Source organism: Mauremys reevesii, linkage group 5, assembly GCF_016161935.1.
Source record: "Mauremys reevesii isolate NIE-2019 linkage group 5, ASM1616193v1, whole genome shotgun sequence".
NCBI lineage: Eukaryota > Metazoa > Chordata > Testudines > Geoemydidae > Mauremys > Mauremys reevesii.
Genome location: NC_052627.1, coordinates 44664993 through 44680724, shown reverse-complemented (window position 1 = coordinate 44680724; position 15732 = coordinate 44664993). Strand labels below are relative to the sequence as shown.

The 15732-nt window shown below is 41.5% G+C and overlaps 1 protein-coding gene across 2 annotated transcripts; it reads right to left on the bottom strand.

Annotated features, from left to right (window-relative positions):
* Positions 1 to 989: 989 nt before the first annotated feature.
* On the bottom strand, positions 990 to 13847 carry SLC25A31 (solute carrier family 25 member 31). 2 transcript variants are annotated; one of them, XM_039541147.1, is made up of 6 exons: positions 13568 to 13847; positions 9496 to 9623; positions 5864 to 5981; positions 4754 to 4908; positions 4358 to 4483; positions 990 to 1317 (listed from the first exon to the last, which is right to left on the bottom strand). In XM_039541147.1, the coding sequence occupies exons 1-6, from the start codon at positions 13782 to 13784 to the stop codon at positions 1117 to 1119; spliced, it is 945 nt and encodes a 314-aa protein (XP_039397081.1). In that variant the 5' UTR covers positions 13785 to 13847; the 3' UTR covers positions 990 to 1116. The 2 variants fall into 2 exon arrangements, with proteins under 2 accessions (XP_039397081.1, XP_039397082.1); XM_039541148.1 differs by lacking the exon at positions 4754 to 4908 and having other exon boundaries at positions 4358 to 4425.
* Positions 13848 to 15732: the final 1885 nt, after the last annotated feature.

The following is a 15732-nucleotide window of genomic DNA, read 5'->3' as shown; positions in this document are numbered from 1 at the left end:
ACATCCCATTCCCTCCCTGGCCCTTCACAGAGACTCCTACTCAGGAGCTTTAGGGATTTTTGGGGTGTGAGGCACTGGAGCAAGGGAGGAGGTGCTCTCTACAGCAAGCTTCTCTCCGCTCTATGCTCAGATTTCCATGTGGAAGTCACAGTCAGATTACCTATGAGATCAACCCCCTTCTCATTAGTCCTACATGAAACTTCAGTTGAGCAGCAATTGGATCTAGATCAGAGATTATTTAAAAAAAATTAAACAGTAAAAGAGATCCAACCTTTCCTGGTGTTTTTCTAAAAGTTAATGGGCTCATTTCGTCCTCACCATCTCACAGATATAATTTGCATTCCCCTGCACCACTGGAAAAACTCACCCAGAAGAGAAGGGCAGATTTAAGGGCAACACTGCCCTTCACCAAGGAAGGGCAGATTTCAATTCTTTCAGAAGCTGTACAGAAAGATGCTGTAGTTTGCCCAGGAGAATTAACAGACACATCTTCTGTATGTCTCGCCACAACCCATCCCAGAAAGCTGTGCCCCCTTTGTGAGCTGTGCCAGCCAGCTCTGACACACGGGAGAGTATCAGATGTAAAGCTATTAGCACTGTTGCAAACCTACTCCTCCCTTGGCATTCTTTCCTTCATTGGAGGCCTACAAGCAGAACCAGGGAGGCAACAAAGCTCATTAAATGTAGCATTTAATTGCATCCGACGAAGTGGGTATTCACCCACAAAAGCTCCTGCTCCAAAACGTCCGTTAGTCTATAAGGTGCCACAAGACTCTTTGCTGCTTTTACAGATCCAGACTAACACGGCTACCTCTCTGACATTTAATCGCAGTAATTATTCTTTGATGACAGAGGGGCATCCTGAAATATCTATATTTCATAGGTGATTATCTTTTTTGTGTATCATGCATGTTTTATTTCTCATTATAAAAATTGAAAGTTCAGTATTTTAAACAAAAGAGCACAATATGCACAATGATTTGGGGGAAAACAAATAACTCTTCAGTTTTTATTACAGCATTAACAGCACAATAGTGAACTACTAACATGTCATCCAAATGATGAGACTTATATCATTATATGTTATACAGGCAAAATAGATTCTTATCCATTATTTTAGTCAGATGATGAACTCTTTGAAATATCCAAATTGAAAAGTTCCTTAATTTTGTCATAAAGCACCAGCACTAATGCACCTCCAGTTCCACGAAGGACATTGGAGAAGGCTCCCCGAAAGAAAGCTTTAAGTCCCTCTTGTTTGTATATCTTGAAAAAGCAGTCAATAGTTCCTTTATATTGACGTTCAACTTCTCCACTCTGAATGCAAATAATAAAAACAAAACATTCATGCAATACAGTGAGGAAAATGTATATGCTTAGCACACTGCAAATGTGTTTTTTTCTTCCCTTGCTAGTAATGAACATTTAAGTATGATAGTTTGGGAACACCTTTTCCTCAGTTTGCATCCTGTCAAATGTGAGAACTTGAATTACTAAATACTTCTTTGATTTAGTGCTCATTTAGCTAGTTCTCAACAGCTACATTTAGAAAGGCTGCAATCTTTCTTGTGATGCTTCATTTCAGGTTTAGTAGGCAAGTGGCTAGCTTAGGAGTTAAATGAGGTCACTCCTATCCTAAGGGTGCCTTGAACCACTCTGATGCTATCAAAACTTCTGCATCACATCTTTTTTTTTCTCCTTTAGTGCCACTGATTTATTGTATAGCAAGAAGATCTCAATTCTCTATCAATTAACAGAGTTCATTCAGTGTATATATATTTACACATAATTCCTTTAAAAGAGTGCTAAGGTTCTGACTTACACAAAAACCCAGAACCACAGGGCAGATGACGAGGAGTGGAATCCTGCTCCTGTGGCTCTGGCTGTCAAAGGGTGGAGGATTGAGTCAATATATGCCCATTCTCCAACCCTACAAAAATCCCTCTACACAAACTCAATATGATCAGGCTCTCATGAGCTTCATGGGGTGAGGGCATGGGTGGTGGAGACAGAAAACAGCTGATTCAGTATCCCCTGAAAAACCACAGGGATTTACTGGCCTAAGGGATAGACCCTGTAGAGGGACAGACCTGGAAAAGTGTAATCTAAACATGAGTCATGCAGTACAGCTTGCTTCTCTTCATATAGGTGCCGTAACATATGAAAGTGACGCATAAAGGAAGACTTGTTAAAGGTTTCCAGAGGCCCCAGTGCCACCTTCACTGGAGCTAGTTACAAGTGCTTACAGCTGAAGGAAAAAGCCTCTGAGCAGAGAGAGATCACATAAATTTGTCCACCTGCTTGTTCACCTGTAAGTAGTGACATGCATAACTCTCCCTGTATCTTCCCTAAGTGTCATCATAATAGAAAATCATAGAAGTTTACTGATCAAGAAAGCATACCATGCAGATGTTGTGCTTCTCCATCTGATGGGAATGTTAATATAAGTTGTGGACTGGCTGCAATATAATAGATGTAGCAGGAGGTACAATAGACTAGCAAACACTGTTGAACTATTTGTACAGGATCTGAATCTACTGCAATACATTTAAAGGATGTTGTTGGAGGATATTGCTGTTGAGGTAAGAATTCTTCTAATTTTTAATAAAAGAACTAACTCGCATTGGAAGCAGTAATAGTACTGTCCCCTAGTCCCCTCCAGGAAGTTGCCTTCAGAGCCAAATTTATTATTGGCTGGAGAAACAGAAAGTGTTGTATCAAATGCTTGGCATCAAATTCTGCATGCATGTTGTTAATTTCACTATCACAAAAATCATCCATAGCAGCAACTGTACTTGTAGCTGTATCTGCAAAACCACATTAACTTTTTCTAAAAAAAGAACAACCACCACCACCACCACCACCACCGAAGGACACCATAAGTAGAATATCTTCTAGTCCAATAGTTTTATGCACAGCAAGTGCATAGATTCTTCCGAATTACATTACTTGATCTCTGTTTCTTCTGTGTCAGTAAAATCACTGGATGATTCTTCTGCTGGTCCTCTTTGGCAGTGCGCATTTCCTTGTGGGTGGAATTACCATTCCTACCATCATACTCATCATTTTTTAAACTACCTACATTATCTTGAATATTTCTATAGCTACTAAGAACCACTTGGCCCCTACCTTTTGCCCTAATGGTAGGAGTTACTGAATTACAACCAATAATTGTCATTCTTGGTGAGAACAACCTCAATAAGCACAAGTACATATTAGCAAAGACAGCATAAATAATAAGCTTATATGACAATCAGGCATGTTAAGCAGGATCTGAAGACATGGCAAGCATGTGACCAGGGGCGGCTCTAGACATTTCGCCTCCCCAAGCATGGCGGCATGCCGCGGGGGGCGCTCTGCCAGTCGCCGATCCCGCGGCTCCGGTGGACCTCCCGCAGGCGTGCCTGCGGAGTGTCCGCTGGTCACGCGGCTCCACTGAAGCCGCGGGACCAGCAGACCCTCCGCAGGCATGCCTGCAGGAGGTCCACCGGAGCCGCAGGACCAGCGGAACCTCCGCAGACAGGCCGCCAAAGGCGGAGTGCCTCCTGCGGCATGCCGCCCCAAGCACGCGCTTGGTGTGCTGGGGCCTGGAGCCGCCCCTGCATGTGACAGTCCAAAAGGGAGAGGTTAGCATTGATAGGGGATGCTATCTACTCCACACCTCAGGAATTTCTGGTGACTGAAGGCTAGATTTTCAGAGATGCAGAGAAGTTATTAGTGGGATGTTCTGAAGTGCCCAAGCAGGTTAGGTGCCTAACTCCCATTGATTTTTGATGCATCAAAAGTTTTCTTTGATGCTATGAAAAGAGTAAGTACTCTTTAAATGAAATTTACGGAAACCTTTTTGGAACTGCCATCTTCTGTTCTAATACCAGATGGTCAAAGCTTCCCCAAAGATCTAGGGAAAGAATTCCTGTTTTGTCAGGAGCATATTTAAGGTTTTTACTTTTTGGTTGAGGATAATTCCTGATAGTGAGGATTTGTTCTCTGAAGCATCCTTAAGAATTTACTTCAATGTCTTAAAACACCTGGGCTCCAAGGAGGAAAGAGAACCAAGTTTACTAGAAAAACTTTAACCATGGTCTGCACCAAACTATCTCGAATTATAATATATTTTGCCTGGGTAATCACAAATACTTTGAAGGAATCAATCACTACATCTCAGGTATGTTAGGTCAGTAAGAGGGAGTAGTCAAACTTTTTCTTCAGTTCTCTGTGAGCTGTCTCATTGACTGCAGCTGATAAGAGATTTTTTACCTCAGATGAAGAGTGTGATAAAGTCATGTAATAGTGACATACCAGATTCTTTTAATCCAACATGATTTTCAAAAAAAGAATAGCAAAATATATTGCTTACCTGCATCATCATGCGTCTTCTGACAGTGTCAAAGGGATAAGACAGTATCCCAGAGAATGTAGTCACAGCTTGGGCAATGAAAAAGGACAAAATGAATGGTGTTTGTTTTGGATTTGGCAATAGCCCCTATAAAGAGAAAGCCAACAGATGACCCTGTCATTTCTGATCATCTAAAGTTAATGTCAAAATCAGGAGGTGCAAAGTGTCATTTTCCTAGCTTTCTTTTGTAATTACCAGAGAAAGATTATTTGAAATTTTATACTTCCTTTGTAATTAAAAAAATATATACTTTTGAGTATTTAAAATTAAAGACAAAGAAAAAATTAACATTTTTATTAATTCCTGATGAATACTTAAAATATCTGATAAGCATGTGCTTTTATCCACAAGAGTTACCTTAATGGTGTCATAACATCCAAAATAGGAAGCTCGGTACACAATGATTCCCTGTACTGAAACACTAAACCCCTGGTACAGGCCAACAAGTCCGTCTGACCTTGCAATTTTAATAATACAGTCACCCAGGCCTTTGAACTGTCGCTCAGCAAGACCTAATATAAAAGAAGTTTTCTATTAAACAACATGCATATTTGTGTCTTTGTCAGCACTGCTTTAAAAGAATAAAATTTGCATCATTTTGGGCCAAAAGACATTGCTATACAGGAGAATCCATTAAATTTCTCTTACACACAGTAGAAGAACAGAGTGCTGACAGGACAGGAGAAGGAAAAAGTACTCTTCCTCTGCCGATATTCATCACTATCTAGAAAATGGCACAATAATATCTTCAAAGTTATCCAAACTTCCCAATCATTAATTAAAGTTAGCTGATTCTAACTGTTTCGTCCACAAATTCAATATTTGATCAGGGCACACAGGAGAATGAAACAGACCCAGGGATAGATTTAAAGCAGCAGGCAACAACTTTATTACATTTTAAATTTAATGGGAAGAGGGCTACCCCTCCTCTCCAAAAAAATCAGCCACTGACTTGTGTTAAATGGGCTTCATGCCAAATACTCAATATTCAAGGTTGGCCCTTTTCAGGCTAACCCTAGGATTCAGCCCACTCTGAATCCTCTTGCCCTTTCCCTGCTGGTGGCTGTTGCCCTGTGAAGTCTATGCCATTAGAGTCATATGATTACAATTAAAAATAAGATCCTACAATTGTTGGCATTTATATCTGGCAAAATCTAGTGGAGTAGCTTAATGTAAATGTGAAAAATTAAGCTATATATATGAAGAAATGTAAGAATTATGCTCTGTAGTTGTCTCCAAAGATTTCCATCTCCACACACTTTCTTTCTCTCATTTTTAATAAAGATCATACTATCCTTAAATATATTTTTATGACTTTTTAACTGCTTGGGGCATTTTTCTAAGTAACGCAAAGAACTCTAATGCACATAGCTGAGTATTGATTTGGTTGTAATATACGGATATATATAAATAATCTGAAACACATCTAGGGAAAAATTAGAAGGGTAATTTAAGAGACTTCACTACCTTTCCCAATGTCAGCAGCTAATCGAGTTCGTGCAAAGTCTAGTGGATATACTACACACAAAGATGTTGCTCCAGCCGCTCCACCAGAAGCTAGGTTTGCAAAAAACCATTTCCAGAACTGAAATACAAAAATTACTTTATACAGTTATGAAAATATAGAATTACAACCCCATCATACTGATCTCCCCTACGGTTATTTAAAGAATTAATGAAAATTATTAGGGCTGTCAATTAATTGCAGTTAACTTATGCGAATAACTCAAAAAATGAATTGTGATTAATCGCACTTATAGCAATAGACTACCAATTGAAATTTATTAAATATTTTTGGATGTTTTTCTACATTTTCAATATTGATTTCAATTACAACACAGAATACAAAGTGCACAATGCTCACTTTATATTATTATTTTTTATTACAAATATATGCTCTGTAAAAATGATAAACAAAAGAAATAGTATTTTTTCAATTCACCTTTACAAGTTCTGAAGTGCAATCTCTTTATCGTGAAAGTGTAACTTACAAATCCAGATCTTTTCTGGTTACATAACTGCACTCAAAAACAAAACAGTGTAAAACTTAAGAGCCTAGAAATCCACTCAGTCCTACTTCTTATTCTGCCAATTGCTAAGACAAACAAGTTTGTTTACATTACAGGAGATACTGCTGTCTGCTTATTTACAATGTCACCTGAAAGTGAAAACAGGCATTTGCATGGCAATTTTTTTGCAGCCGGTGTTGCAAGGTATTTACATGCCAGATATGCTAAACATTCATATGCCCCTTCCATGCTTCAGCCACCATTCCAGAGGACATGCTTCCATGCTGATGAGGCTCATTAAAATAATAATGCATCAATTAAATTTGTGACTGTACTCCTTGGGGGGAGAATTGTATGTCTCCTTCTCTGTTTTACCTGCATTCTGCATATATTTCATCTGATAGCAGTCTCGGATGATGACCCCTCACATGTTGTTTGATTTAAGAACACTTTCACAGCAGATTTGACCAAATGCAAAGAAGGTACTGATGTGAGATTTCTAAAAATAGCTACAGCACTTGACCCAAGGTTTAAGAATCTGAAGTGCCATTCAAAATGTGAGAGGGATGAGGTGTGGAGCATGCTTTTAGAAGTCTTAAAGGAGCAACACTCTGATTTGGAAACTATGGAACCCAAACCACCAAAATAGAAAATGAATCTTCTGCTGGTGGCATTTGACTCAGATGATGAAAATAAACATGTGTCAATCCGCACTGCTTTGGATCATTAACAAACAGAACCATCATCAGCATGGAAGCATGTCCTCTAGAATGGTGGTTGAAGCATGAAGGGACATATGAATCTTCAACACATCTGGCACATACAAATCTTGCAACCCCAGCTACAACAGTGCCATGTGAATGCCTGTTCTCACTTTCAGGGTGACATCGTAAACAAGAAACAGGCAGCATTATCTTCTGCAAATTGTAATCAACCTTGTTTGTCTGAGTGATTGGCTGACCAAGAAGTAGGACTGAGTGGACTTGTAGACTCTATAGTTTTACATTGTTTTATTTTTGAATGCAGTTTTTTTTGTACATAATTGTACATTTGTAAGTTCAGCTTTCATGAAAGAGATTGCACTACAGTACTTGTATGAGGTGAACTGAAAAATATATATTTTTTGTTTTTTACAGGGTAAATATTTATAATTAAAAATAAATATAAAGTTAGCACTGTACATTTTGTATTTTGTGTTGCAATTGAAATTAATATATTTGAAAATGCAGTAAACATCCAAAAATATTTAAAATAAATCATATTCTATTGTTGTTTAACAGCATGATTAATCGTGATTAAGTTTTTTAATTGCGCAATTAATCATGATTAATTTTTTTAATTGCTTGACAGCCCTAAAAATTATCTAAAGAATCAGATAATGTTACAAATTAACATATAATAAATGTTCATGCAAGGCTCAGAGAGTATGTGTAGTAGTATTTCATCCATATCTATTTGACAAGATTCCCTTTCTGTCCTAAGATTCACTACAAAACATTTGTCAGGCCTTCCCCTACTCTATTTTTAAATTATAAAGAGCTTTTGTAATTCTCAAGAGCAAGCAAAAAACACTTTATAATACATTAGAATATGGCTCTAGTCAATGATTCTCCAAACCCACATTACTGCTGGCCTGTTGGGACTTTTTGATGATGTTACAACTGTGCACCAACTCCAGTGGTGTTCAGTTGGCACTACAACAGAAAAAAAGTCCCTATGTCTCATGGACCAAAGCCAATGGACTTACATCGATGATGGATTTGGCTCAGAGTGTTTAAGAGGCGCAAGGAAAAAGCAAACAGGAGGGGAACAGATTAAAACATTTTGCGTCAGATTCCCAGCCGGTGAAATTGGCTTAATTCCATTGATTTCTATGGAGCTACAGCTAACGATCTAGCACTTTAATTCCCACAACCTCTTTTATTGCTTTTAATTGATATATACATATTTTAGCAGGTTTTAGCTAGCAAGGGAACTATAGCTTGTAACCTCATTCCTCTTTAGATTTTCCGACAACACAAAACATATACAAGGGCATCCCAATGGACTGAGCTTCAAAAAAAGAACAAACTGATTGTTTAAAAATGTCCTAATTTTTAGAGAATTGAATCCTGAGCATTGTTTCATTTATAGAACATTTGTAAAATTTGAGTCCCAAAAACATGCAAATACATCCCAGCTGGGTACATTTTTATGAGAAGGAAAAGAGATTTAAAGAACTGTGAATTCAATTCCAAGAATAGCCCATTTTTTCCATTGTAAAAAGGTGAACTTGAAAAGTGAAATTGCTTAAATATATATTTATTTTGAACAAAAGGGACCAGATTAAGAATTAGCATGCAATACAAAGAGACGAATCAGAGAATAGTGAATGTCAGGGTTCTTTCGGGTCAGTACCAACAGGAAAGCCTGAAGCAGTAGGACATATATATCTTCCTACTGTATTTTCCACTACATGCATCTGATGAAGTGAGCTGTAGCCCACGAAAGCTTATGCTCAAATACGTTTGTTAGTCTCTAAGGTGCCACAAGTACTCCTGTTCTTCTTCCTGGAAGCTTTTTCTTCAGTGCCAGCAACAATTCCTGCTTCAGGCTTTCCTGTTGGTACTGACCCGAAAGAACCCTGACATTCACTCTCTCTCTCTATATATATAACAATGGGTGTTACCATACACACTCTAACTAGAGTGATCAGTTAAGGTGAGCTATTACCAGCAGGAGAGAAAAAAACATTTTGTAGTGGTAATCAAAATGGTCCATTTGCAGCAGTTGACAAGAAGTTGTGAGGAACAGTAGTGGGGGGGAATAAACATGGGGAAATAGTTTTGCGGATACAGACTAACGGCTGCTACTCTGAAACCTTCCAGGAAGAGAAGCAGAGAACACCACATTCTTTTGAAATTACAGCAACCCACCACAGAAATCCTAAAAAGATAATGTAAGACAGATATAGATAAAGGGATAATTTCTTGTCAAACATTTTGATTTAATCAAATCAGCATTCTCCACTGGAAAATTTTCAACTCGCACTAGCCCATACCAAAACAAGTTTACTTATTAAAGTGATCAAATCTGCTAGAGCACATTCACCTGTTTGTCTTTATCCACTCCAGACATGAAAATCTGTTTGTATTTGTCCTTAAAAGCAAAGTTTAGAGCCTGTGTTGGAAAATATCGGATAACATTTGCCAAATTGCCACGCCAGAAGCTCAAAAATCCTGTAGGAGAAAACAGATTATTAAATTACATTTACAATGTTTGTATTATATTACCCTGAAGTTTATATTACATTACTGTTGTTTCTAGTTTATGATGAGTTGTAAAAGTGGCCAAAAAAATTCCTATGGCACTGGAAATCTGAATTTTTTTTCTAACACTAACCAACAGATGTCTGTATTAGTATCCAACAATGAGAAATCTCAACTCTTGAGACCATAAGAGAAATGACAGTAACTCTCAGAAATGGTGAAGGTTCCTAACTTCCTTACCTCTTAAATAAAGTTTGTGATACATGTTTTTAATGTATGTGAAAAAATCTCCTAACTCTTCACTGGGATATATATAGCAATCATGTTCTTTATCTCATTTAAGTGTGGCTGCACATGTATTTTAATCACTACAGAAGGAGCTCAGGCTTTCTATACATAAAATGATGAAATGTTTATGAAACATAGTGGGAACTCAGCATGTACAATGACCTTTTATCATTAGATTCTTGTATACATTAAAAAATATCCCTTTGGACAATATAATTAAGTTGTTAAGGAGACAGGCGAGTGTGTCAACTTACAGCACCATCAAGGTGCAAATTCCATCTGTATGTATGGAATTCTATTTGATATGTGGAGAAGTTTGCATGGAGTCCATTTGTACAATGAGTTTCTCTAACCAGTGCTGTTAGTTTTCTCAGGGCAATACTGCCAAAATGACTCCCCAATATCAAGATAGTGTCCAGCAGAATGAAGCCACAATATTCACTGAGGCTTTTGGGAGCTACTGTAATACAAATAAAATAATGATAACAATAGCAATAACCTTCTTGATAAGAAGGCATGTAAATAACCTACTGGTGGGTTTTTGTGGTAGCAGGATCACTCTGGGTGAGCTTCCTAACAAAAACTCCTGTAACACCAAAATTTTTTCTGGGAAGGCTGTCAGTGGAGCCCATCCCATAGCAAGAATATACATGTGCACTTTAGCTACCTAACTGGTGGGCACAAAATCAACTGACTTACTTAAGGCTGATGAATGGGAAGCTGTCTCTGGTAAGGGAGGGACATAATCCTCCATTTCTGCAGCATTTAAGCCGTAACTTTACGTTTCTAACTTTCCAATTGTGAACTAAATGTCATTATTGTCTTGCTGATAACCTGGATTACTCCTGACTGTTGCAGTTCCACAGAACACTTTAGGGTGGAATGGGACAAGCCATCATATTACCAGCTTCAAGCATTCAAAAATCATGAGTCAGGCCCCAAAACTTCATGAGATTGGCTTAAAAATCATGAGAAAGAGACAGGGAGAGGGGAAAGACCCCCCCACTGCTTGTCCCTCGCAGCCGCCACCTTTCCACTACCTTCAGTGGCCCACAGCTCCCAAAGAGGCTCCAAGCAGGTGTGAAGCAGAGTGAATGTAATGTCTGGAAACTGGGCTGTTAGTGAAGACAGCTTGTATCTGAATGTAATGATTTTAATACACTGTAATTCATGATAATGTAACGATGTAGTTCATTATTATTTTAATGATGATGTTAAGATACCAATGATAGACACACATTCAATAAGTAGAATATGAAAAGTGCATAAATATGCTGAAAATTGCCAGATGGTGGGAGCTGAGCCCCCCCCAAACACACACACACCTCGACCTTAAGGCAGGAGGGGTCAGAAAGGAGTGAGTGGGAGGCCCTCAGGGGAGGGGATTTAGGGAGAGGGGGCAAGAAGGGGTGGGGTGGAGTGGGGCCAGAGCCCTGGGGAAGAGGGCAGAGCCGGGATGGGGCACCCACTGGCAAAACCAAAAGTCAGCACCTATGATGGGATGGGGAAGAGAAGGGTATAGGGGAAGTGGGGGCCCAGCATGTGGATCCCCTTGGCAGCAGCTGGGGCTCCCCTGCTAAGCAGACCCATCAAACCCTCACCCTGACAAGCCCCATCTCCCCTGCATCTGTACCACCCTGATGAGCCCCCTCAGACACCCTCCCCACTGAGCCGCAGCCAACTACCCCTCCCCCCAAGCTCCAACCACTTTCACTTGGTCCCCCGTGTAGAATCCCATTGCCCCTGCACCTGGAACCTCCCTGTGCATCCAGATCCCCCACTGAGCTGCCTGCACTCAGTCTGCCCCACACAGAACCCTCTTACCCCCATCGGGATCCCCGCACACTAAGTCCCTCTGGATCTTGCTGTCAGGCTGAGCCTCCCTGCCCACATCTGGTGTGCCTGGCGCAAAAGGGACAGGGCCCCAGTGTGTTTCTGTGGCAGGCACGGCCCTTGTGCTGTGTCAGGTCAGGTTCAGCCTCACTGCCACAGGGGGGTGGGAGAGACTGTAGGGTATTCTCCCACCTCAGTGGCCTGTGCTCCCCACTGCCATGGTGGAGCTTCCACATTTATTTATTGTAAAAAAAAATTTGCAGAATTTTAAAATATTATGCACAGAATTTGAGCAGAATTCCCTCAGGAATATGGGGCGCTGGACAGCTGTGATGGTGGGACTGTGAAGGGAGTGCTGGACAGTAGGGGATCTGTGGGTGGGGAGCTGGGCAGGGGGTATAGTGTGCAGGGTGCTGTGCAGTTGTGGTGGGAGGTCAGCAGGGGGTGTCTCTGGGCAGGGGGTGCTGGGCATAGGGATCTGTGGGGGAGTCTCTGGGTGAAGGGGCAACCCATAAATATGTGAACACACACTTTTGCCAGTACAGCATGTGAAGACGTGTCTGTAGATTAAACAAAGTGTCACTTCTGATTTTCTATTATTTTTTGATTTATAAAATACACTCAATTAAAATTGCTGAGCGTATGTACATAATTTTGTACACAACAGTGTTTCCTCAGAAAAATGTAATAGTAGTAATCAATTGAAAAAGGACAGTCAGTGAGGGAATCCTCAACTTCATTCCAGCAAGAAAAACAGAAGTCAAAGTAGGACATGTTGAACTGAGGCCTGCTGGAAAAGGAAGAGTGTGTGGGGGGCAACAAGATGTGGGTGGGTTTGGTGAAGAGGTGCTTGGAGTGAGGGGACTGGTGGTGAAGTGGGTGAGGTGGACCCTGGAGCAGCAGGGAAGGACTGTCAGTGCTCTCTTCTGACCTTGTATTGTGGCTGCTGCCTGCTCCTTTAAGGGAGCAGAGGAAGAGAAGGCAGCCTGCACACCAGGCATCACATCCTCATCTAGTGTCAGGAGGCTGAGCTACCAGGGAACCCCTGCCAAATATCTTCAACTACACCTCTACCTCGATATAACGCGACCCGATATAACATGAATTCGGATATAATGCAGTAAAGCAGCGCTCTGGGAAGGTGGGGCTGCGCGCTCCGGCGGATCAAAGCAAGTTTGATGTAACGTGGTTTCACTTATAACGCGGTAAGATTTTTTGGCTCCCAATGACAGCGTTATAGCAAGGTAGAGGTGTATGCTGGATGTATGAAATGCCAGTAGAAATAATTGCATGACATGAGTGATAAATGCAGGAGTGTAATGCGAGATGCATGACTCCTGGAAACCCTAGAATTGGAAGAGGGTGTGGATAGAACAAAATTGTGTGTGGGGAACGTATGTGGTGCTCTATGTAGATGCACACAAAGTAAAGCGTTATGAGGAGGGGGGGGGTTACATACCCTGCTCATTGGGGATGTGCATGAAGCAGGGGGGCAGAGGTTGCTGGGGGTCCAATCCTGCTCGTTGTGGATGCGCATGAAGCAGGGGGAAGGGGTTGCCGGGGGTCCATACCCTACTCTTTGAGGATGCGCACGAAGCAGGGGACAGGGGTTGCCGGGAGTCCATACCCTGCTCCTTGGGGATGCGCACGAAGCGGGGGGCAGGGGGCGCCGGGGGTCCATCCCCTGCTCCTTGGGGATGCGCACGAAGCGGGGGCAGGGGGCGCTGGGGGTCCATACCCTGCTCCTTGGGGATGCGCACGAAGCGGGGGCAGGGGGCGCTGGGGGTCCATACCCTGCTCCTTGGGGATGCGCACGAAGCAGTCTATCATGCCCTTGTACTGCTGGTCAGCACGGATCTGCTTGGATGAGGCCTGCACCTGCAGCAGCAGCTTCACCCGCTCGATGGGCGCAACCGTGGTCTTGGAGACGGCGGCCGCGATGCCCCCAGCCATCAGGTCGGCCCCGAAGGAGATGGGGTCGAAGAGCTGCTGGTTCTCCGAGGCCTGCATGGCGCGGAGAGGAGAGAGCAATGGCACTGGCTGGGATGGGGCAGGAGCTCCAGGCAGCAGGCTCCTCCCTGGCCAACTGCCACTGCTCAGAACCCGCCCCTGCAGGTCACATGAGCTAACCACACTGCAGCCAGCGGCCTAGGGCTGGAAAGGGAGCCAGGGAGAGGGGCTGGAGCTAGGTGGCTGGGCCTGAGACCTGGAGCCTGGATGGGAGGAATTGGAGTTGGGTTGGCCGCAGGCTGGAGCTAGGCAACAAGGACTGAGGAACCAGGGCTGGGGAGCTCCTGAAATGATCAAAGTCGTGCTGGGAAAACCTTTTCCTGCCCAGCAGAGAAAGTGTCAACCAATGATCAAGGGTTCCCTGGACAGCACAATGCTTCTCATGTGAAGCTGCAGGAGCCAGGCATCATGTTAACTCAGAGATTTACAAAGATCCAGCACCCAAAGAACCTTATCTCTGCTCCTGAATTTGTGTTCCTGTTTTACTGCCTGATCCAATTCCCATGAAAATCAATGACTTTGACTTTACACTGCAGCAGTGTTTTTGTGGAGTACTCTGGAGCCTGCTGTGATAGTACAATGATCTCACCAGATTAATAGAAAAGCTCAGAAATAGATGGAGTGTAGGGAATTTGTCACCCTTTAAAAAAGTTCTTAAATGCAGCAGAAGTGGAATGTGAAGCAGATTAAAGGCAATTTCTAAATCTTGGGCAGGAATCAATTGCAATTTGGGTGCCTATCTATGGGCTCAAGTGGACGTTGAACACACAGGAATTTTCAAAGCTGGTGTTTGTCTGCATCCATGTTGCCTGAGCAGAAGGGACTAGATTTTTAAAGGCCCCCTAAACGTGCTGCTTTTGAAAACCCCATTAGGCACTTGTGTGCATCTTTAGGCACCTACATACCTTTTACAAATCTGTCCCCTTGTGCTCAGTGGGATTTTCAGAAGCACCCATGCAAATTTCCTAGATGCTCTGAGCTGAGGAGCAATGCCAATTAGGTGCATTTTAGCATAGGTAAAATAGCACTTTTCATATGCTAATTACACATGGGTGCCCCATAGTGAAAAGTGTAAAAGCAGGCTATTTTCAGACACTACTGGGATGTGAGCAAAGTCACCTTGTGAATATCAAACATAATAATAATAATAGGCTGCCATTGGAGTCAGGATACTGGACAAGCTGGTCAGAATCCATTATGTTTGTATCACATGCTATTCTGAAAGCTCAAGATCACTTTCTTAATGATCCCTAGGTTTTAGGCTTTTCAGATATGATTGTCTCTATACCGACATGAAACCATAATCCTTTCGTAGTGTTACAATTTTGCTCCTGAAAGGGCCTGTTTGTAAGGTACTTTCCTTGTGTTTCAAACGATAATTGGTTTGCTGCATTTTCATTACAAGTCTCTGAATATGGGGCAGTTTGGGCGGCTTTATGTCATTCCTGAGGTGTATGATCCATTTCTATTTTGCTGTCAGTTGGTTATAACTATGAAACTTCTTAGTACACATAAGCCTATCATTTGCATAGCTTGTGCAATAGAAACTAAGCAACATTCTTAATGTTCTGAGACTTTTCACGGAGGTATCCCTGGGAGCTTTGAAGTTTATGACTGGACTAGAAAAAACACATCCTAATTCACTGATTAAAATTTGCATTAACTGGATACACCCATGTTATGAATTGTCATTTTCCATAGATTAGAATTGGTATACCACTATATTATTCAATGAGCTTTAATTAACTAAGCCTTATATTCTTGCTTACAACAGTCTCAAATAGCATTAACATATACTTATATGCCTTCATATTTATAACTTCCAATAGTGTATGCTTCATAAGTTCTATGAAATATTGCAGGTGCAGCACTGACACCAAATGATAATTTGTGAGAGGAAAAAACTTCATCAAATGGTATTTTGAATGTGTAAATCTTGACCCTTTGA